Source organism: Muscardinus avellanarius, assembly GCF_963383645.1.
Source record: "Muscardinus avellanarius genome assembly, chromosome: 8".
Classification (NCBI taxonomy): Eukaryota; Metazoa; Chordata; class Mammalia; order Rodentia; family Gliridae; genus Muscardinus; species Muscardinus avellanarius.
The window spans coordinates 102,099,537-102,118,412 of NC_137794.1; the positions used below are offsets into that span (position 1 = coordinate 102,099,537).

The 18,876-nt window shown below is 45.0% G+C and overlaps 1 protein-coding gene across 1 annotated transcript in view; it reads left to right on the forward strand.

Moving 5' to 3' along the window:
• Positions 1–4,461: 4,461 nt before the first annotated feature.
• PPP1R14C (protein phosphatase 1 regulatory inhibitor subunit 14C) overlaps positions 4,462–18,876 on the forward strand; it is a gene marked incomplete at both ends in the record, with an annotated part of 99,081 nt that continues 84,666 nt past the window's right edge. The window contains one exon of the mRNA XM_080700389.1: positions 4,462–4,737. Within this exon, the coding sequence (XP_080556515.1) occupies positions 4,462–4,737 (276 nt within the window). The remainder of the gene's footprint in view (positions 4,738–18,876) is intronic.

Genomic DNA, 18,876 nt, shown 5'->3' on the forward strand with positions numbered 1-18,876 from the left:
TCCCCCTACTTTTCAGTGTGTCCAAACAATCAAATAAGATTTTTTATTAATTGCAGGGACAAAGATTTAGACTGGTGACAATAACTGCTTTCATTTATACACGTAATAGCTAAATTTATCTTGGAATTGTGATTCCAAATTGTAGAATCAAGGGTCCAGAAGGAGCAAAAATTATGAAGGACCAAAGAAGAGGATGTAACAGTAACCAAAAGAAAAACAACACTGCCACACTATACACATTATTCTATGAACAACAGTGAGATAGGGGGCTGTATTCTGAAAACGGAAAGTGCCGTGGGCAACTGGTAGAATCCCAGGGGACAAAGTCAATTTCTTATATGTTTAAGGTGGTGACAAGGCTTCAAACAGACCTTTTATTTGTCTCTTTGTTTTATCAAACCTTGGAGAGAATTTGGACAGAGGCATCTTATCATTGGCGATGTTACTCAAGGTAAGATTATGCTGTTCAGGTCGTGGTCTTGGGCTCTAATTGTAAGATTCTCAAGACAGATTACCAGGTGCTCCATAACTATCATGACATCTAATCTTTAAGGAGTAAGATTTGCCTCTGAGTATAAACATTTGTACAGAGTTTAATTATTTCTCTGGGGGGCTGGAGAAAACCTTTGGACCCCTAATTAAGTTATCTTCCCTAACGACCTCTGAACATATTCAGAGATAAAAGACATACATATATTTTGAGTGGTAAAAGCTTATCCCTTGTAATCTAGAAAATTCCCAGACCATTATATTCATTAAAATCTATCTATTATTTTTGACTAGCCAGAATTTAGAAATTGCCTTCTATAGATATATGTGTGTCTTATAGATGAGAAATATTATTGATTTTTCTGAATTTATTTATTTATTTTTGTGGTACTGGGGATTGAGCCCAGCGGGATTCTACCTCTGAGCTAACTTCCCAGCCCTATTTTTTATTCTTTATTTTAAAACAGGGGCTCACTACATTTCAGAGGGCCTTACTAAGTAGCTGAGGCTGACTACCTAGTAAGTAGTACTCCCAAGTACTGGGATTACAGGCGTGTGCCACCACGCCCGGCTTTATTATATTTTTAAGAATTTTAATTTTCTTGTGCTACTTGGGACCTGAACCCAAAGCATTGGGCTTATAAGGCAAAGGTCCTGCCAGTAAGCTACAGCCCTAGCCCTGCTCAGCTTAGTCACGTAGACAAAAGTCTCTAGCCTGGGAATAATTCCTTTATCCCTGAATGTGCTGCCTTTCATTTTGGAAATCTGCAAAAGCAATTTTTCTATTGTCAAGATTTGAATGATGAGGTCTACTTTTTCAAACATGGAATGAAGCTTGTGTGTTTGGGAAGACAGGGCCACGAAGTTTACTTTCTTTTCTTTTTTTTCGGGTCTGTGGATGGAACCCAGGGGCATTCAACCCCCGAGCCCGCCCTATTTTTTATTCTTTATTTTGAAACACGGTCTCACTAAGTTGCGGAGGGCCTAAGTAGCTGAGGCTGTCCGCAAATCACGATCCTTGGGTCTCAGCCTCCCGAACGCTGGGATTACAAGCGTACGGCACCGGGCCTGGCTGGAGTTTAATTTCAATGTAAATTATATCATGGGTGGAGCAAGTAAACGCATTTTAAAAAGTAATCCCAGCTGGATATGGCGGTACGCACCCGTAATCTCAGTATTCGAGTGGCTGAGACAGGAGGAGCATAGGTTCGAGGCCAGCCTCTGCAACTTTGTGAGGTCTTCTGCAATTTAGTGAGACCCTGTTTCAAAATAAATAACCAAGTAAGGGTGGGGGTGTGTCTAAGAGGTAGAATGCACCTGGATTCAATCCCCAGCACCTTACACACACACTAAAAAAGGTAATCCCCGTACTTGGGAAACTGATACAGGGAAATTTCAGGTTTGAGGATAGCCTCAGCAACATATCAAGACTCAGCAACCTAGTGAGATTGTTTCAAAACAAAATTTAAAAAAGGGCTGGGTGTGTAGTTCAGAGGTCGAATGTCCCTGGTTCAATCCCCAGTACCGAAAACAAAACAAAACAAAACAAAACAAACAACAACAAAAGGGAATCCTCTGTCCCTGTAATTTTAGCTTTTCCTTGTAAGTCAAAGCGATCATCCTGGCATCTGAAGGTCGACATGCCTGTGGAAAGAGACTGACTGCTCACTACTTTTCCACGAGTTCAGATGCCTAAGACCTTTGCTGTTTTCTACCTGCCGTTGTTGGAGTTGTAAGCAAAAGCTGAATTTTAAGCACAAAGAAAGAAATCTTACGCAGTGAGAAAAAAACTCGACCCAAGAATTCCTCAGAACTTTATGAACTTTCATATATTCTTTGAAGTTATTCTTGAATGACTGACTCCATTGTCCAAAAACTCAGAGTAAGAAGTTGGAATTTCCCAACTCTTTGCCATAATGCGGGATCACAGGTTCAATTTTCAAAATAATTGATACTATTAGATCTCGGCACCAGAACGGGACAGAGATTATATATAGTTTCTCCTGATTAACTAAAATTTTAGCGGTTTCTGTTTTTATTTCAATTCTCTGGTTAGTGACGTTGGTTCAAGCCAGTACTAGTCAGCGTGGCGAGGTGCCAGCTGTCTGGGGGAGACAGCTCACTCCCTGTGAGGGCACACTGCCCTGATTACCGCTCTGTCTCCTCCTTGCAGACAGAGTTCCGTTTGGCAGAGGTGCTCGCCCTCCTGGCCATGGGTTCAGGGTTTAAGATGATTCGTCCTAGAAAGCAGATGGGGGTGGATGACATGGATGACGGTCATCAGTCTCTAGGGTCCAGTCATAACAACTCATTTCTCTTGTTCTTGATAGATTTGCAGGAAAATTCGCCGTCTAAAGACATCTGGCCTCCTCTTTGAGGCAGAGATCAGATCTTCTCACTTTGACCTTCTTCTAGTTATGGAGTCCGTGGCCAACACCATTTGGCCTGTTTCACACAGTTCTGTTTGATCTTTTTCTCTTACACTCTTCAAGGCCCGACCTGTCCTTATGATGTGCTGCAGGCAAGGAACACTTTGGGAAAACCCCAACTTGGGCCCTGGCTTTGTCCCCAACAGAGGGAACAAAGCAATCCTAAGTCTGGGTGGAGCAGACCTGACACCAGTGTGGGGCCGAATCTGGCCAACTGGTTACTTTTATTTTCCACGACTCTATATCTGCTGCTGTAGTGTCTCACACGCAATCCTTCCCATCACAGAGAGCATTCAGAGGAAATTCACTCGGTTGTCTATTTTACTTCTGAGAGACTTCTTTGAGAGTTGCTGCAAGTAACTTTTGCCAGCTTTAAAAAGAAAAAAAATCCTAAAAAGCTACTCCCTTGTATTTGACCGTCTTTGTGGGTTTTTTTTCCAGTAGCCAGAACAGAAATGTATTGTTAACATACAGCAGAAATAGGTTAGTGTCTCCCTGTAATTTTACACACACACACACACACACACACACACACACACACACACACACACACACACACACGCAGTTTTCTGTTTATAACTTTCCTCTCCACCTCTTTGCCCTAAATCTTATAATAAGCTCATTGACTCGCAATTCTGTTTGGTTGCATGATGTTTTTCAAGTAGAGTTAGTCAATGCAGCTACTTTCCTGAGTAATAAGAGCTTGTTTGGAACTGGTATTGAGCAGGGAAGGCAAATTGAATCTGTGAATCCAGCAAATTCTCGACTCAGAGAAATCCTTATCGTCTGCACGTGGTCGGAATGTCCCTACCCCCCCCCCCCCCCGCCCCCAGCCCCTGCATCCAGCAAGCCGTAGTTAGAAAGATGCCTTTGTGCCCTGCCTATGATTAAACAGATGGTTGGTAAGGGAAGAGAAACTGCTCTGGAAATAATTCTCCAGGCGTGGTGGTTGTCTGTACAAACATCTCCCCATCAATTTTCTTCTCAATCCCAGGGAGGAAGTGGCATTCGTCGTGGCGTGAATAGGAATGTGTGTTTGGAGTCGCGGGGCGGGGCCGAGGGAGGAGACAGACACTCTCCGTCCTCCCTGGAGACGGAGGGGCAGCAAGACATCCCGGGGTGCGGGCAGCGCGGTCCCCGGCTGGGGGCAGCAAGGGACCAGAGGGTTTGAGGTCTCCCCAGCAAAAGCGCAATCCCCCAGGTCTCCAAGCCCAAAGACCAGGACGCGAGCGCGTCCGGGACTCTCTTGGCACGCAGACCAAGCCAGGTCCCCGTTGCCTGCCCACCGCCCACCGCCCACCGCCCACCGCCCGCCTCCGCCCGCGATCCCACGCCCGCGGCCACCTCCCCGGCAGGGCAGGCGCCAGGTCCCCGCCCTGCGCGGGCCTCCTCCCCCTCCCGCCCCGGGGAGGAGCGGCGGGTGCGCGGAGCAGGTGCGGCGCCCGCCTCGCCTCGCATGCGGCTGCCGGGCGCGCGGTGGTAGCGGCGGGGGCGCTGCGCCCGGCCCTCCTGGGCGGCGATCGGGTCCCTCCTGCGCGGGGCCATGTCGGTGGTGACGGGCAGCAGCGAGGCGGCCGGCGGCGCGGGGGGCGGCGGCGCGCGGGTTTTCTTCCAGAGCCCCCGCGGCGGCGCCGGCGGCAGCCCGGGCTCCTCCCGGGAGGACTCCGCGCCCGCGCCCCCCGCGGCCGGCCAGGTGCAGCAGCAGCGGCGCCACCAGCAAGGAAAAGTGACGGTCAAATACGACCGCAAGGAGCTCCGCAAGCGGCTGGTGCTGGAGGAGTGGATCGTGGAGCAGCTGGGGCAGCTGTACGGCTGCGAGGTAGGGCGCAGGGCCGGGCGGGCGCGGCTCGGGGGTCTCCACCCGGGGCGTCCTGGCTGCACGCAGGGCTCAGCGGCCCGGAGCTCGGGCGCCCTGCCTGGTGCGTGGCGGGAGCCAGGGACCCTGTGCCTGGCCCTGCGCAGCCCAGGGCTTTTCTGCTCCAGCAGGAGCACCAGGTGGGGCTCCGAGGCGCGCGCTCCAGCTGTGCCTGGTGGGGGGACCTCAGCCCCAGAGGGGCAGCCCGGGTTTTGGTGGAGAGGAAGCAAGGAAGGGACCTTAAGCTGCAGAACAGACAGGAGAGTTTCTGAGGCTCTCAGAGGACACCCGGTTTCTGAAATCCATCTCAAAACCACGAGACACACTTTTCCTTTTCCAGCCAGCCCCGGAGCGTGTCCCCCTGCATCTGTTCTTGCATTCCCCAAGCTACAAGCGTCGGGCTTTGTTGAAGCAGCTTCTGAAGGCTCTCTCAGAGATGGGCACAGAGTGAGAATTGCCCCCCTACGCCCAAGGGTGCCTCGGCGCGTGGTGTGTGGATGGATGCCCAGGGCCCTCCAGCTGGGGCACCCAGCGCCTCGCTACCCTGAGCTAGGTCACGGCTTTCTCTAGTTCGCTGCTAAGATTAGCCACAGGTATGTAGGGAGAGCTATTTAAAATAAACTATAACAAGCACATGTTGGAAAATGACTGAAGCCAAATGGTCTCCCACGAGAGCCTTTAACATGGAAGATTGTGAATGAAACATTCGCTTCTCTCACAGGACTGGAGTTTGGCAAGGGCGAAAGTATGGAAGGGGATTAATAATTAAAGATATGGCTTCTAAGTTAAAGCTAGATTTGCATCTATCCTCAGCAACAGTGAAAGCCGGATGGCACCCCCTGGCTTCCCCGCCAATGTTGGGCAGTTTGAATTTCACACATTTTAGGGCTTATTGTGAATACACATTTTCTTTAACATCCTCATTGCACAAAGAAACAGCATTCTCATTGCTGACTACCGATGAATGATTTTGATATAATGAAGCCTGGCTGTATAACTAATGAGCTTGTAAAAAATATTGTTTCTCTGGCCCCACTCTTACAAAATGCCAATTAAATTGCCCAAATGAAAACTGGCAAAAATAAAAAGTATTCATGGGATTTTTTTCCCAGGAAGTTGGCGAAACTCCTTAAAGAAACAGTATATTTGATTTAGATGGAATTTGTGTTGTATGAAGAGATGTGCTCAGTCTTGCCTCTGTAGACTCCAGTTAATTTTCATTTATTTCCTCTGGCCTTTATACTCCATTTTGGGTTTGGAGAAAATCTGAGTTAATAGAAAAAACTATTGTTGAAATTAACAATGCTTCATTGGATGCAGCGTGGGGAACTAGAAAGAGTTCCATTCACTTAGATAAATTATATATTTTAAAAATTCTTGATAGGAGTTGGGGAAAATGGAGGTTGAATGTTCACCATATTGACCATGTCGGTTTAAGGTCATGTATTTTAAAGAATAAACATGACCTTGGCATGCTTCCTTGCACTTTTCCTCTTGGGTTTGAGACCTTCAACTCATAGCCATCAGCGAGACGTTTGAAAGAGAGGCTTTTGTGGTGAGATAACACAAGATGCCCCGTATGCCATTAACACGTGGCGAGTATTTCTTGGCAGATTGTTTGTTCAATCTTTGTAGAATGAAGGGGCACACATTGTTGAGAAGGCTGTGGGCAATTTGTAATTACCGTGCTGATGGCGTACCTTAACTTGATAATAAAATAAATGTGGACTAATAAACAGCCAAATAAAGGATGATCTCTTCCTATTTCTCCACTGCTAGAGATCTAATTTTAGCTTTAGTTTTTTTCCCTGTCCTTACTGATTGCCTCCAAATATTTTGGCCCCTGGACCTACTCTGGCTATCACTCCGAACCCCATGAATATGAAGGCCAGGAAGCCCCCTTTTTACATTTAAAATTGGTGAGAGTCTCAAATGTTTATTGCATGAAGTTGACACAGAAAGCCAATTTGCCAGACTTCAAGCTTTACACTGGCCAAAGGCCTGAGTTATCTGCTGAATTCTTAGGGTGGGAGGTGAGCATACATTTAATTTCAGAAGAACTTGTACCAGACAGGGCAACAGTTTGATAGATGACTTGTCCTTTTCAGGTTAGAAAATGATTTTCTTTGGGAGTGGCATAAAGCAAGATGTTTAAAATGAGGAAGGAATGGAACAGAAGAAATGCACAGACCCAGCTGTGGTTTAATCTGGAAGATTGTAGGGGTCGGTCAGTTTTGTTTAAAGAAAAATGCAATGGACACAGTTGTGTGCTGAGACACAGTACTTGTGTGCCAAGTACGGTTCTAATTCTGCAGTAATTAATTGAGCCTTTCCAACCACCCTTTGATAGGGGTGCTCTTACTATCCTTGTTTGACAGACAAGGACACTGAGACTTATAGAAAGTTATGAAGTTTTTCCAAGACCACATGGCTGAGGAGTGGGCTGGGAGTGGGGGAGGACTGGACCTGGGCTGCATGACTCTGAGGCCCCCACGCTAATGCCAAGCCTGCTTATAACTTTGCAGGATCCCTTGCAAAAGAACAAAGGAGGCCCACGTGCGTCTCAGTACTTAAAACCTACTGAATAAGTGAACAGGCATCTATATAAATTTTTTTTTTTTTTTTTTTTTTTGCGGGTCTGGGGATGGAACCCAGAGGCATTCGACCTCCGAGCTACACCCCCTGCCCTATTTTTATTTATATTATTTATATTTATTTATATTTTTATTTATATTTATTTTGAAACCGGGTCTCACTGAGTTGCAGAGGGCCTCACTAAGTAGCTGAGGCTGTCAGCGAACCGTGATCCTCCGGTCTCAGCCTCCCGAATGCTGAGATTATAAGTGTGTGCCAACACGTCCGAGTGACAATTGTGTATCTTCATAATGGCCTGGAAGGCTAGCTTTGAATTTTGAGTTGTTGGACTTTGCAGAGCTCTGAGCCAGAATACAGTTGGGGAATCGATCCCTGGCTCAGGTGTCTTCTCCTTGGGTTGCCCCCTCCCCCCACCTGGTGAGGTATTGTGTCCAGCTGCCTGGCCCTCAATGACCATGCCTCTGGCCCACACCAGCTCTGGGAGGAGCCTGCTCATGCAGGAAGCTGTGTTTGATGAGGGAGCTCTGGGGACCTGGGGCATAGCCTAAAACCAAGGTGGAGGGATATTGATTCCAGGCAGGTGGGTCCCAGGAAGTCTTCAGAAGGGTGGGTGGGGCAGGAGTGGATCCCTGAGCTGTGGCCCCTTTTATCCAGTCCAAGGTGACATTGTTAAACATAGCAGGCATACCAAAAGGAATCACACAACCTTTTGGATACATATATAAACATTTTTATTAAATCCCAAATGATTAGCTCTGTGTATATAGTTCTTTTTCATTTCATCTTCTTGTGGGAAGGCTTGTACAGTTAGTGAAATTTTTAGTTAGGAATTTGGTTGTAATGGAATTGTTAGGTTAAATTTATATCCATATGTAAGGATTTCTGTTTTAAGACATTTTCACATCTCTTCCAAACCCTGACTCTTTTTTTAAGAGCATTTGAAATCTGGCATAATGTCTGCTCTGACAAGTATTGCAAGATGATTTACTGGATAAGTCATATTAATTTTTAAATCTTGCCCAGTATCAAGATAACATCTGTACTTCCAGTTTTGAGGTTTAGTTTGCTTTGGAAATAGAATGTTGCTAAACTAAAATTATTGAGAAATGCCAGTAGCAGTCAGTCTAGCCATAAAGTCTAGTGTGGCTAGGATCATGGCTGTGTTATTCTGACTGTCCATTTGGGCCTTCCTTTTGTTGTAGATGCCTGCTTTTTAAAGAGGGATTTCTGGCTTGTTATACCTTCAAGTCTTCCTCAACTCTTCTTCATCCTCATCCTATAAAACAATGTGTTCTGAGTTTTTCATGGTGACACAGAAAGAAAAGCCCTTTAGATTGCTGCCTGATACATACACAGGCATGTGGATGTTTAGAAACAGAGGTTCACAGGTACAAGATAATCTAACCATGTATGCTTTAGAAAAAAAATTACAATCATCTAAGCCATGACTTCTTGAATATTTGAATATAGCATTCTATTCTGTTTCGTTTTCCAAAAATGCTGGTTGTGACCTTCAAGTCGATTTCAGAACACATAAAAAAAAAATACTATTTTGTAGCCGGGCGTGGTGACGCACGCTTGTAATCCCCGCGCTTGGGAGGCAGAGACAGGAGGATCGCGCAGGTTCGAAGCCAGCCGCGCGCGCTGGCTTAGGAGACCCTGTTTCCAAATGAAAATGTAAAAATAGGTCTGGGAGTGTAGCCCGGAGGTAGAAGGGCTTCCAGGAACCCCAGTACCACCAAAAATAAAAAAATAAAAAAATAAAAAAAATACTATTTTGTAAACGGAAAGGCCCAAGCAAAGGTAACAGCATTAGCTGACTTTGATGGATACTGTCTATATGTTGGGAAAGGTTCATTCAAGCCTAGTAAGAAACTCTGATAGCATCATTTTTTTTTTTTTTTTTAGATTTGAAAACAGGGGCACGGGGGAGTGAAGAAGTCACACCAGGGCCCTTCGGTGGGATATGGCAGAGCAGGGCTGTGGCCAGGCTGCGGTGGGTACAGGGGCAGAGCTGGCATCTCTGTTCTCTCCCTAATTTGCCTCTTCCCCGAAGCTGCTGTCGTAGCTGCTAGGTTGCCTGGTAGCGCCTGTGGGCACACCACCCGCAGTGGTTTTGTTCTTGTGCCCAGATGAGGCCTCTCATTTTAAACTCCAGCCCTTGCTTTGTATATGGTTTCCTACTCGACAGTATCAATTCAGCCTGCTTTGCTGTTTGTTAGTGTCTCAGCTGGAAGGCAGAACTGCTGCTTGAAACAGTTATTTTGGCAAATCCTCGTTTGTTTAGGTATGTACGTACAAACTTTTCCAGAAAACTGCTTTGTTTTTGAAATCTCCATAAACTCAATCTATAAAGTACTAAGGAATAACTGAAGCTGTTGATTAAAGGAGGATAACTTGCCAAAGGAAGAAAAGAAAGCTGCACTTAGTTCCCTTTGAAGCAATGGTTAGGGAGATTCAGAGTGAGTGCGGCGGTGGTTAGGAATATTTGTTCTGAATGGATGAGCTTGGGTTTGCACTGTGGCCCCTCATTCGGGGGTGTGTGGGATTGGGAAATTTTCTTAGCATCTTCTTCACATGTTCAAGGGGCTCGCCTTGGAGTCCATTACTAGATGGAAGAAGAGTAGGTGTGTGGTTGGTGCTGCTGTTGGAGCCATCACCGGCCACTCTTAGTTATTCTCTATGGTGTTGGGAGGGGAAAGGAAACGAGATGTTCATATCAATTGTGTGCTAGGCTTTGGTGAAGGATGATGTGTGGGTATCTTGGAGTCAGAGATACTGTGCGTGTGAACTTGAACTTGGGAGAATGGGCTCAAAATCATTCCTTGTTTTCCTAGAGCCTCCACCATGCTTGGTGTTTTGGTGGATTTAACAATTGGAAAGCAGAACCATCTTAATTTTCATTGTATATGTCCCTCGTATTTGCATATTTCTTCAGCCTTTAAGGATTTATTTGAATGGATGAAAAAGGGTTGGTCAGTCTTCATAAAATGTTTCCAGAGTCATTTATGTTTTAAATTTAAATTAGTTGGTGGTGTTTCTTTCTTTCTTTCTTTCTTTCTTTTTTTTTTTTTTTTGGTGGTACTAGGGTTCCTGGAAGCCCTTCTACCTCCGGGCTACGCTATTTTTATACTTTTTTATTTGGAAACAGGGTCTCTTAAGCCAGCGCAGCTGACTTCGAACCTGCGCGATCCTCCTGTCTCCGCCTCCCAAGTGCGGGGATTACAAGTGTGCGCCATCACGCTTGGCAAGGTGGTGTTTCTTTATCATAGATGTGGCTAAGAAAAAAATCAATCTGCTCCTTTGTTACTCTAACTCATATCATACTCTGACATCAATACTGTTTTGTTTCAGCTTTGTTGAAAAATATACTTCTATGCCGGGCGTGGTGGCGCACGTTTGTAATCCCCGCGCTTGGGAGGCAGAGACAGGAGGATCGCGCAGGTTCGAAGCCAGCCGCGCGTGCTGGCTTAGGAGACCCTGTTTCCAAAATGAAAATGTAAAAATAGGTCTGGGAGTGTAGCCCAGAGGTAGAAGAGCTTCCAGGAACCCCAGTACTACAAAAAAAAAAAAAAAAGAAGAAAAAGAAAAATATACTTCTATTGACTTACGGCTCCAAACAGGAATTAAAAGGTGGTAGTGGTAGGCAACTGGTTTTTAAATTAAGATCAAGAGAATGATTTTGGAAATCCAACTTCCCCTGAGTTTCCTACCACCTTTGCTCGGTGGCACCTCCACCATGCCTCACTGGTTTTCTCTGCTAGCTAATTTCTGATGTTTGCTTCGAGTATCTTCTGTCTTCCTCCCAGCCTGCACAGCACCTTGTCCAACCCTTGGCTCTTCTCCAGGAAGTCTTCTCTTTCTAGGTGGTGGGAGCAACGTGGTCTGAATTGTTTTGTTTTCCAGGTGATCTGAGCTTTGTCTGCATGATTTTATTTTCTTGTTTCTTCTCTTGTCTCTTATTTTTTACACTTGGCTATTATCACCCTTCCCCTAAAAAGAGTATTTTTTTCCAGGCACTTTCCTGTTGTCTCCCATGCTCTATGTCTTGGAAGCCTCCTCCCGTCTGGTCCGCCAGGCAGCTCCATCATCATGTTCTTTTTATCTGTCCTGTCAACCTCCCTTCCCGTGGCTCCTTCAATTCAGCACATAACCGAAGTCTTTCTCTTCTAAACAGAACCACCACCACCATCACTCTCTTCCAAGAAATGCTTCCTTTCCTCTCTCTTATACTACTGTTGCTTTTCTCCTTCTCTTGACATGTTTTTTTTCTAGAAGCTCTGTCTCCATCCCTGACACATGCCTCCTTTTTCTACTATAATCTGATGTCAGCTCACACCAACGCTACCTTAAAAACTTCTTTCTCTCAATCCAGAAAATTATGCAGGTCCTTCTCTGATCTGATTTTCCACACCATTAGGAAGCTCACCATTTCCTTCCCTTGCCTCTTGGCTTCTGATGGTTCCCAGCCTCCTTTCTCTCTATGCCTGCCTCTGCAGTGCTCACATTTCCCAGGGTCTGTCTTTGGTCCTCTCCTCCTCCTCCTCCTCCTCCTCCTCCTCCTCCTCCTCCTCCTCCTCCTCCTCCTCCTCCTCCTCCTCCTCCTCCTCCTCTTCTTCTTCTTCTTCTTCTTCTTCTTCTTCTTCTTCTTCTTCTTCTTCTTCTTCTTCTTCTTCTTCTTCTCTCTCTCTCTCTCTCTCTCTCTCTCTCCTCCCGCATGTTCCTTCTGGGTGGTGTGAATCTCTTTCCATGGCTTCAGTTCTGCCCATCTGCTAACAACTTCCTAACCTATATTTTTAGCCCTGGTCTGTTTTCTGAGAACCAGCCACGTGCAGAGCACTTTGCAATGGACAGCTCCACTAGATGCTCCAGGGAACCTGATAGTCAAGCAGTCTGAGAATGAGTTTCTTATCTTGCTCTGCAGACCCGCTCCTCTTCTGTAATTCTCTTGGTGTGTGGCAAGTGCTGCTGTTCACAGTAGTTTCAGCAAATATGTGGCATCCTTATCTCTCGCCTCTCCCAGGCTGGTCACACCCAATAGTCATGAAGTCCTCTTGATTCTTGCTCCTCAGAGCTCTGGAATCTGATTCCTTGAGTTGTCTCAGCCATTGCTTTAGTCCAGCATCTTATAATTCTCACCTGTGTTACAGGACTAGCCACTGGGCCAACTTTCCTTCAAGTTATTAGCACAACTAGCACCCCTCTGCTCCCTGCTGCTGCTGCCACTAATTGGGCTCTCAGGCAAGGACCAGGTGACTTAAGCATGTCATTCCATGCCTTCAGTCTTTGCAGTTACTCTCTGTGAAGTGGGTGGTGTGCTTTTCATTTCTTTATTATATAGAAGAATCTGAGATCAGAGAAGTTGCTGCTTGTCCTTATCTAAGGTTACACTGATTCCAAACTCACGTAGCCACGATGCTGTCTTGGCTCATGACAGCCCCGTGTATTATGTTTTTACGATCCAGCCTGTCCTTCAAGAGATCTCATGTGATCCTCACAGACTCTCTGCAGAGTGAAGAAACTGAGGTAAAGAGAGCTTGTGCCACAGCCCGGGGCCAGAGGCCGCCTGCCCTGGTTTTCGGGGTGGGACCAGAGGCTGCCGTCACCTCCAGGTTCCCCTGGTCATGGTGACTCAGGAAAGGCACCTCCACAGTGCTACCTGAGTGTTCCCTAAAATCCAAGTAGGATCTTGTTCGCTTTCAGCCTTTAAGACAGAGCGTGAGCAACCTACCAGGCAACGTGGCCCAGGGGTCTGCCCTGCCCGCGTCTCTGGAGTGGTTGCCCCTGCCCCTCATCCTACCTCCTCAGTTCTCAACTGAGACCCCAGTGTAGGTCAGCAAGAACATCACCTCAGCCAGCATCACCTCTCCTCATCCCCCACCTCCTTACCTGTTGCCTCTTACCTGGGTCAGGCTGGTGCTGGGTACTGTCTCCTCTGGGAAGCTCCTCTGCTCTTTCTAGCATTTCTAGTGAGGTATCCTGCCCTCACTACAGAATAAAGGCAGAATTTGTGTGTCCTTGTGGCCAGAATTATTCTCTCTCTTCCAGCTGCTCGCAGGTCTCTGCTACCCGCTGACTGTGTCCCCTTAAAATCCAGAGGTTGAAATACTAACCCCCAGGGTGACAGTGTTGGGAGGTGGAGCTTTAGGGAGGTGATTAATGTTAGGTGAGAAAAGGCTCAGTGCCCTTGTAAGGGGGTGAAGGGATCAGTGCTCACTCTCTCTCTGATGTGGGAGGCAAGAAGTCGGCCACATCTGACCTCCAAGAGGCCCTCACCAAGAACCCGGCCATGCTGGCACCCTGATCTTGGACTTCTGGCCTCCGGGATTGTGAGAAATAAATGTTTGTTGCTTCAGCCTTATCTGTAGTATATTGTGTTATATCAACCCTAGCAGACTCAGACTGTCCTGGGCCAGACTGCTGAGTGAGAAAGACAGAAGCTGGTCCTTTAGGGCAGTCTAGTGATGTGCATTCCAGAAACACACACTCCAAATTAAGTACACGAATGTAACTTGCCTCTGCCAGCACTGAAGCCTGTTCTTTCGTCGTCAACTTGAAGTTATAGTTCTTTTTTGTGGTTATGAATTATAACCACACAGTCCTTTGAACTTGGGAACAAAAAGGAAGTTGTCATGAAATACAGCACAGATGCCTGGGCGGTGGGACTCCGCAAAGGAGCCAATCACAGGTTACTGTCACTCTCCTCTGTAGTTTTCGGTTTCCAGCATGTACGAGGTTACTGCTTTATTGCAGAGGCGTCGTTCATTTCTTGGGGAGTGGAAATGCCTGCTCATGCTGGCAAGGGGTGCGTACTTCTCTATCTGCAGATAAGATTCAGGGCGACAGGCTCGCGCAAGTCTTGATAGAACAAGGAACTAAAGCCCAGATTCCTGTCTTGGCTTCACAGTTCAGGCCAATGAATCCTCACCAGGTTTTTCTTTGTTAGCACTGGCATTTTGGAAGTCTGTTTTTGGAAGCCGAGTAAAAGCTTAGCAAAAAGGACGAGACCTGAGTGTAGATTAGACTCTAAAACATCATTTTATGATGGGGGGGGGAGTTGTCAATGTAGAGTCTTTCCTTAAAAACTCCTACAGCAGAAGCCGGGAAGATGGCGACCGAGAAAAGTGGGGCTTAAGAGTCCCGCTAACAACCAATCTCCATTACCACAAAAAGAGCGCCTTTCATAGCCAGAAAACACCATCACCAGAAAAACAAAAAAACCCACCAGGCTCCAGAGAGAAAGCGGACTGAGAACAGAGCTCAGGGCCACAGAGGAGACACACGCGCCCGAGGACGCGGCAGCAGCGCCATACTGCCGGCGGCAGCGGCGAACTCAGCGGACGGCTACAGCAAGCCAGGTGAGCCGCTGCGGAACAGCCAGGCGGGATCTTTCGGTGCAGACAGCATTTAAAGCTCCCAGTGGCTGAGCTCAGCACACGCTGCAGGGATTCAGAGTGGAAATCAAAACCAGAGAAGAAAAAATACGCCAGCCTCATGGCCGAGGGCGTGGCAGAGGCGCCATATTGCCACCAGCGGCGGCAGCAGCAGTGAATTCACCGAGTCCAGTACAGCTACATCTGCGTACTCAAGAACAGTGAGTCAAATTGCGGGCCACAGAGGAGAAATCGCAGTATTGGGCCTCCTGGGACTTGACCCAGTGAGGGAGTGGTGGTGGCAGAGATATCACACCATAGGAGAACGTGCAACCTGGCACCCCCCATAGTTTAAAGCAGTCTCTATCGACTCCCTGGGTCGGAGACTCTGTGATACAACCCAGTAAAGGAGTAGTGGGGTCTGAGATAATACAGACTCGAGATCCAGAGCACCTTAAGTGAAGCCATAGTGACCCAAGGGAAGAACCCAGAGAAGGCACAAACCTCCGAAATCATGGGAAAGAGGAATAACACTGGAGTAATGAATGTGCACAACCCCACAACATCAGAACCTGATAAAACAGAAAATCAGAGATTTCTAGAAGATCAAATCAGGAAAATAACTGTAGAAATAATAGAGGTGCTTCGAAAAGAACTCAGAGAGAGCCAAAAAGAGATAAAGGATGCAATTAATGAAGTAAAGGCCTCAATTCAAAGCACAAACAACCGATTAGACCACATGGAGAACAGAATCTCGCTCTTAGAAGATGAGCAATCCAAAAATGAATGCATAGTTTCTAATCTAGAAAAAGATATCCAACAGCAGGAATCTGATATTGAAGAAATATGGGCCCATCTTAAGAGAGCTAAACTAAGAATAATTGGAATAGAGGAGGGAAAAGAAAGTGATACCAAAGGGATCAACAATCTCTTCAAGGAAGTAATAGCAGAAAATTTTCCAAATATAGAGCAAGAGGTTGATACACAGATCCAGGAAACTTATAGAACTCCCTTTAGACAGGATCGGAGAAGAGGATCCCCACGCCATATAATTGTCAAAATGACCAATGTGGAAGCCAAGCAGAGAATCTTAAAGGCAACAAAAACAAAGGGCCAACTGACATTCAGAGGCAAACCAATTAGAATCACTCCAGACTTCCCAAACCAAGTCATGAGAGCCAGAAGGGCTTGGAGTAACATATTCCAAACTCTGAAAGAAAACAACTTCCAGCCAAAAATTTCCTATCCAGCAAAACTTTCTATCAAATTAGATGGAGAAATAAGAAGCTTCCATGACAAACAGAAACTGAAGGAATTTATGTCTTCAAAACCAGCGCTAGAGAAAATACTCAAAGAGATTAACTACAAAGAAGAAATAGGTAACACTCACCAGAACCAGAGAAACAAGAGTTTCCATCCAACAGACAACTAAGATTGGTTATCTGTGGAGATTCATTATTTATGTTAGTCTTTTACCTATCTCTAAGTTGTATTGTTTGCCTTTATTGTTGTTAATTTTTAGGATTCCTAGATGGAATATTAATATACCTTCAGATATAGCATTTGGAAATATTTTATCCAATTCTATTAGTAACTTTTAACTCTGTTTACATTGTCTTTGGATATACAATATTTTCTTTTATTTTTTAGGGAGTTTGTATATTCTTCTGTTGCCTGTGCCATTGAAATCATATCCAAGAAATCATTGCCAATTTCAATGTTGTGAGGTTTTATGACCCAGATTTTCTCCTAAAAGTTTATAGTCTTAAGATTTATATTTAGGTCTTTTATCTATTTTGAGTTAATACTTGTATATGGGATTAGGTAAAGGTCCAATTTTATTCTTTTCCATGTAATTATTATTTTTCAACAATATTTAGTTAAAAGATTATTATTTCCACCACCAAATGTTCGTGGAAACCTTGTCAAAAATAACTCGACAATATAGGGAAGAATTTAGCTCTAGGCTTGTATTTAACTCCAATGGTCTATATATCTGCCTTTAGAACAGTACTACACTGTTTCAATTATTGTAGCTTTATATGGTTTGAAATCAGAAAATATATATCTGCTAGCTTTGTTCTTTTTCAAGATCGTTTTGGGTATCTAGAATTCATATTCCATATTAGGATAGATTTTTTTCTGAAAAATAAATATATAAATATATGATAGTTTCACCTAAAAAAACAGAAAAAAATATGCTCTAGTAAGAAAGAAAGCAAAAAGAAATATTGAAATGCTATCTTTAAATCATCAAACGCTTGGTATCAGACAAATGAAACTGTTATGTGAGATTATCATTTTTAATTTTGGATAAATTGCTATAATACTAGATGTCAACCACTAAGCCAAGCATGGGAAGGAGGGATGGGGAGAGAATGGGGTGGGTATCGGGTGGGGGCTGACTGGGCGATGTGTGCATGTATGTCTACAAAAGTTTGTATCCCACTATGATGTATGAATACAGTGCACCAATAAAATAAAATTAAAAAAAAAAAAACAACTCCTACAGCAAAAAATGGAATGAACCCTGGAGGGCAGGAATACTTTTTCATTTATTTACTTATTCATTCATTCAGTAGATATTTACATGGGAAAGGAGAGAAGAATGGGTAGACTTTTATTTATTTATTTATTTATTTATTTATTTATTTATCTATCTATTTTTGTGGCACTGGGAATTGAACCCAGGGGCATTCTACCTCTGAGCTACACCGCCAGCCCTATTTTTGATTCTTTATTTTGAAACAGGGTCTCACTGAGTTGTGAAGGGCCTCACTAAGTAGTGGAGTCTGTCCCTGAACTGTGATCCTCCTGTCTCAGCCTCCCGAATGCTGGGATTACAAGTGTGCGCCACAACATTCGGCTAGTAGAAACTTTTAAACAGGAATTCGTACCTTTACATAAGAAGGAGGAGGGGTCCATATGATTGGAAGCACTCTGAGGGGCACCTGTGTCCTGTTCACAGTTGTGTTAATGTACTTATTAATACACTGATTTAGAGTGTAACAGCTGTGTACTTCTTCCTTTACTTAAACTCTCCTTTCGGGAGAGGATATGACAAATTCATTGACATTATAATGAAAGGGACTAAACCAATTTAGTTATCTATCATTTTAATAGGAAGTAAAAGGTCTTAAGTAAGAGAAAGCAACAGCTGAATTTCTGACTGCGTGAGCCAGGGCAGGATGTATTATTTGTGAGCTGGGGAGCCTTGTTGGCATCTATGAAGTCAGTGGCGACGATGAGGCCAGCTATTTTCAGTACGAATCAGCATCAAGGGCCGGGCCCGTGGACTCTTCTTGCTGCCGCTCACCAGCTGGGTGAGCACGGCGAATCATTTTCACCATAGGATTTTATTTTCAGGTTTTCTTTTCTTATGTGGAAAAAAAAAATGAGGGAGGCTGGGGCCTTTGTAGCTAACCTTTAGAGATTCTATGATTGAGCTGGCTGTGTATTGGAGAAAGGGAATTTTATTAAAGAGAGGGTGATACTGAAAGCAGAAGAAATAGAAGTGTCTTTGTCTTTCAAGGTGTACCTAAGACTAGAAGAGGACTAGTTCCTGAAGGGGCAGTCTAGTCGACATGGCCGACTCCCTTAGCCTGAGTGGGAGAGAAGCCATGCTTTCCTGGTGTGACTTTGTGCACGATGGGACTCCATTAGGCACTGGGAATGCCAGGATCAGATTGGGAACTCTGTTCCCAAATCACCTTTCAGCTGGGCATGGCAGCACATGCCTGTGATCGAAGGTTCAAGGCCAGCCTCAGCAAGTAATGAGACTCTCATCCACTTAATAAAAATAAATAAAATAAAAATAAACTAGGACTGGGGGTGCAGCTTGGAGGTAGAATATCCCTGGGTTAATCTTCATTAGCACATATATAACTCCCTTCCCCAACAACAATGGCAAAAAAGAACTCTCTTCTTTCTCCAACCATTGGCTTTGGAGTTAAATTTGAAATTTGACAGCACAGATACTTAGAGTCACCTTAGCTGCTCCCCCCTCCCTTTTTGCATTTAATTGGGGTAACCTTTAAGAAGATCTGGCATATTTGCCTTTTAAAAAATCTTAGGCATATAACTTACAATCTTGGTTGTTGAAGGCCTTTCCTGGTCTTCCTATTTGTCCTTTATC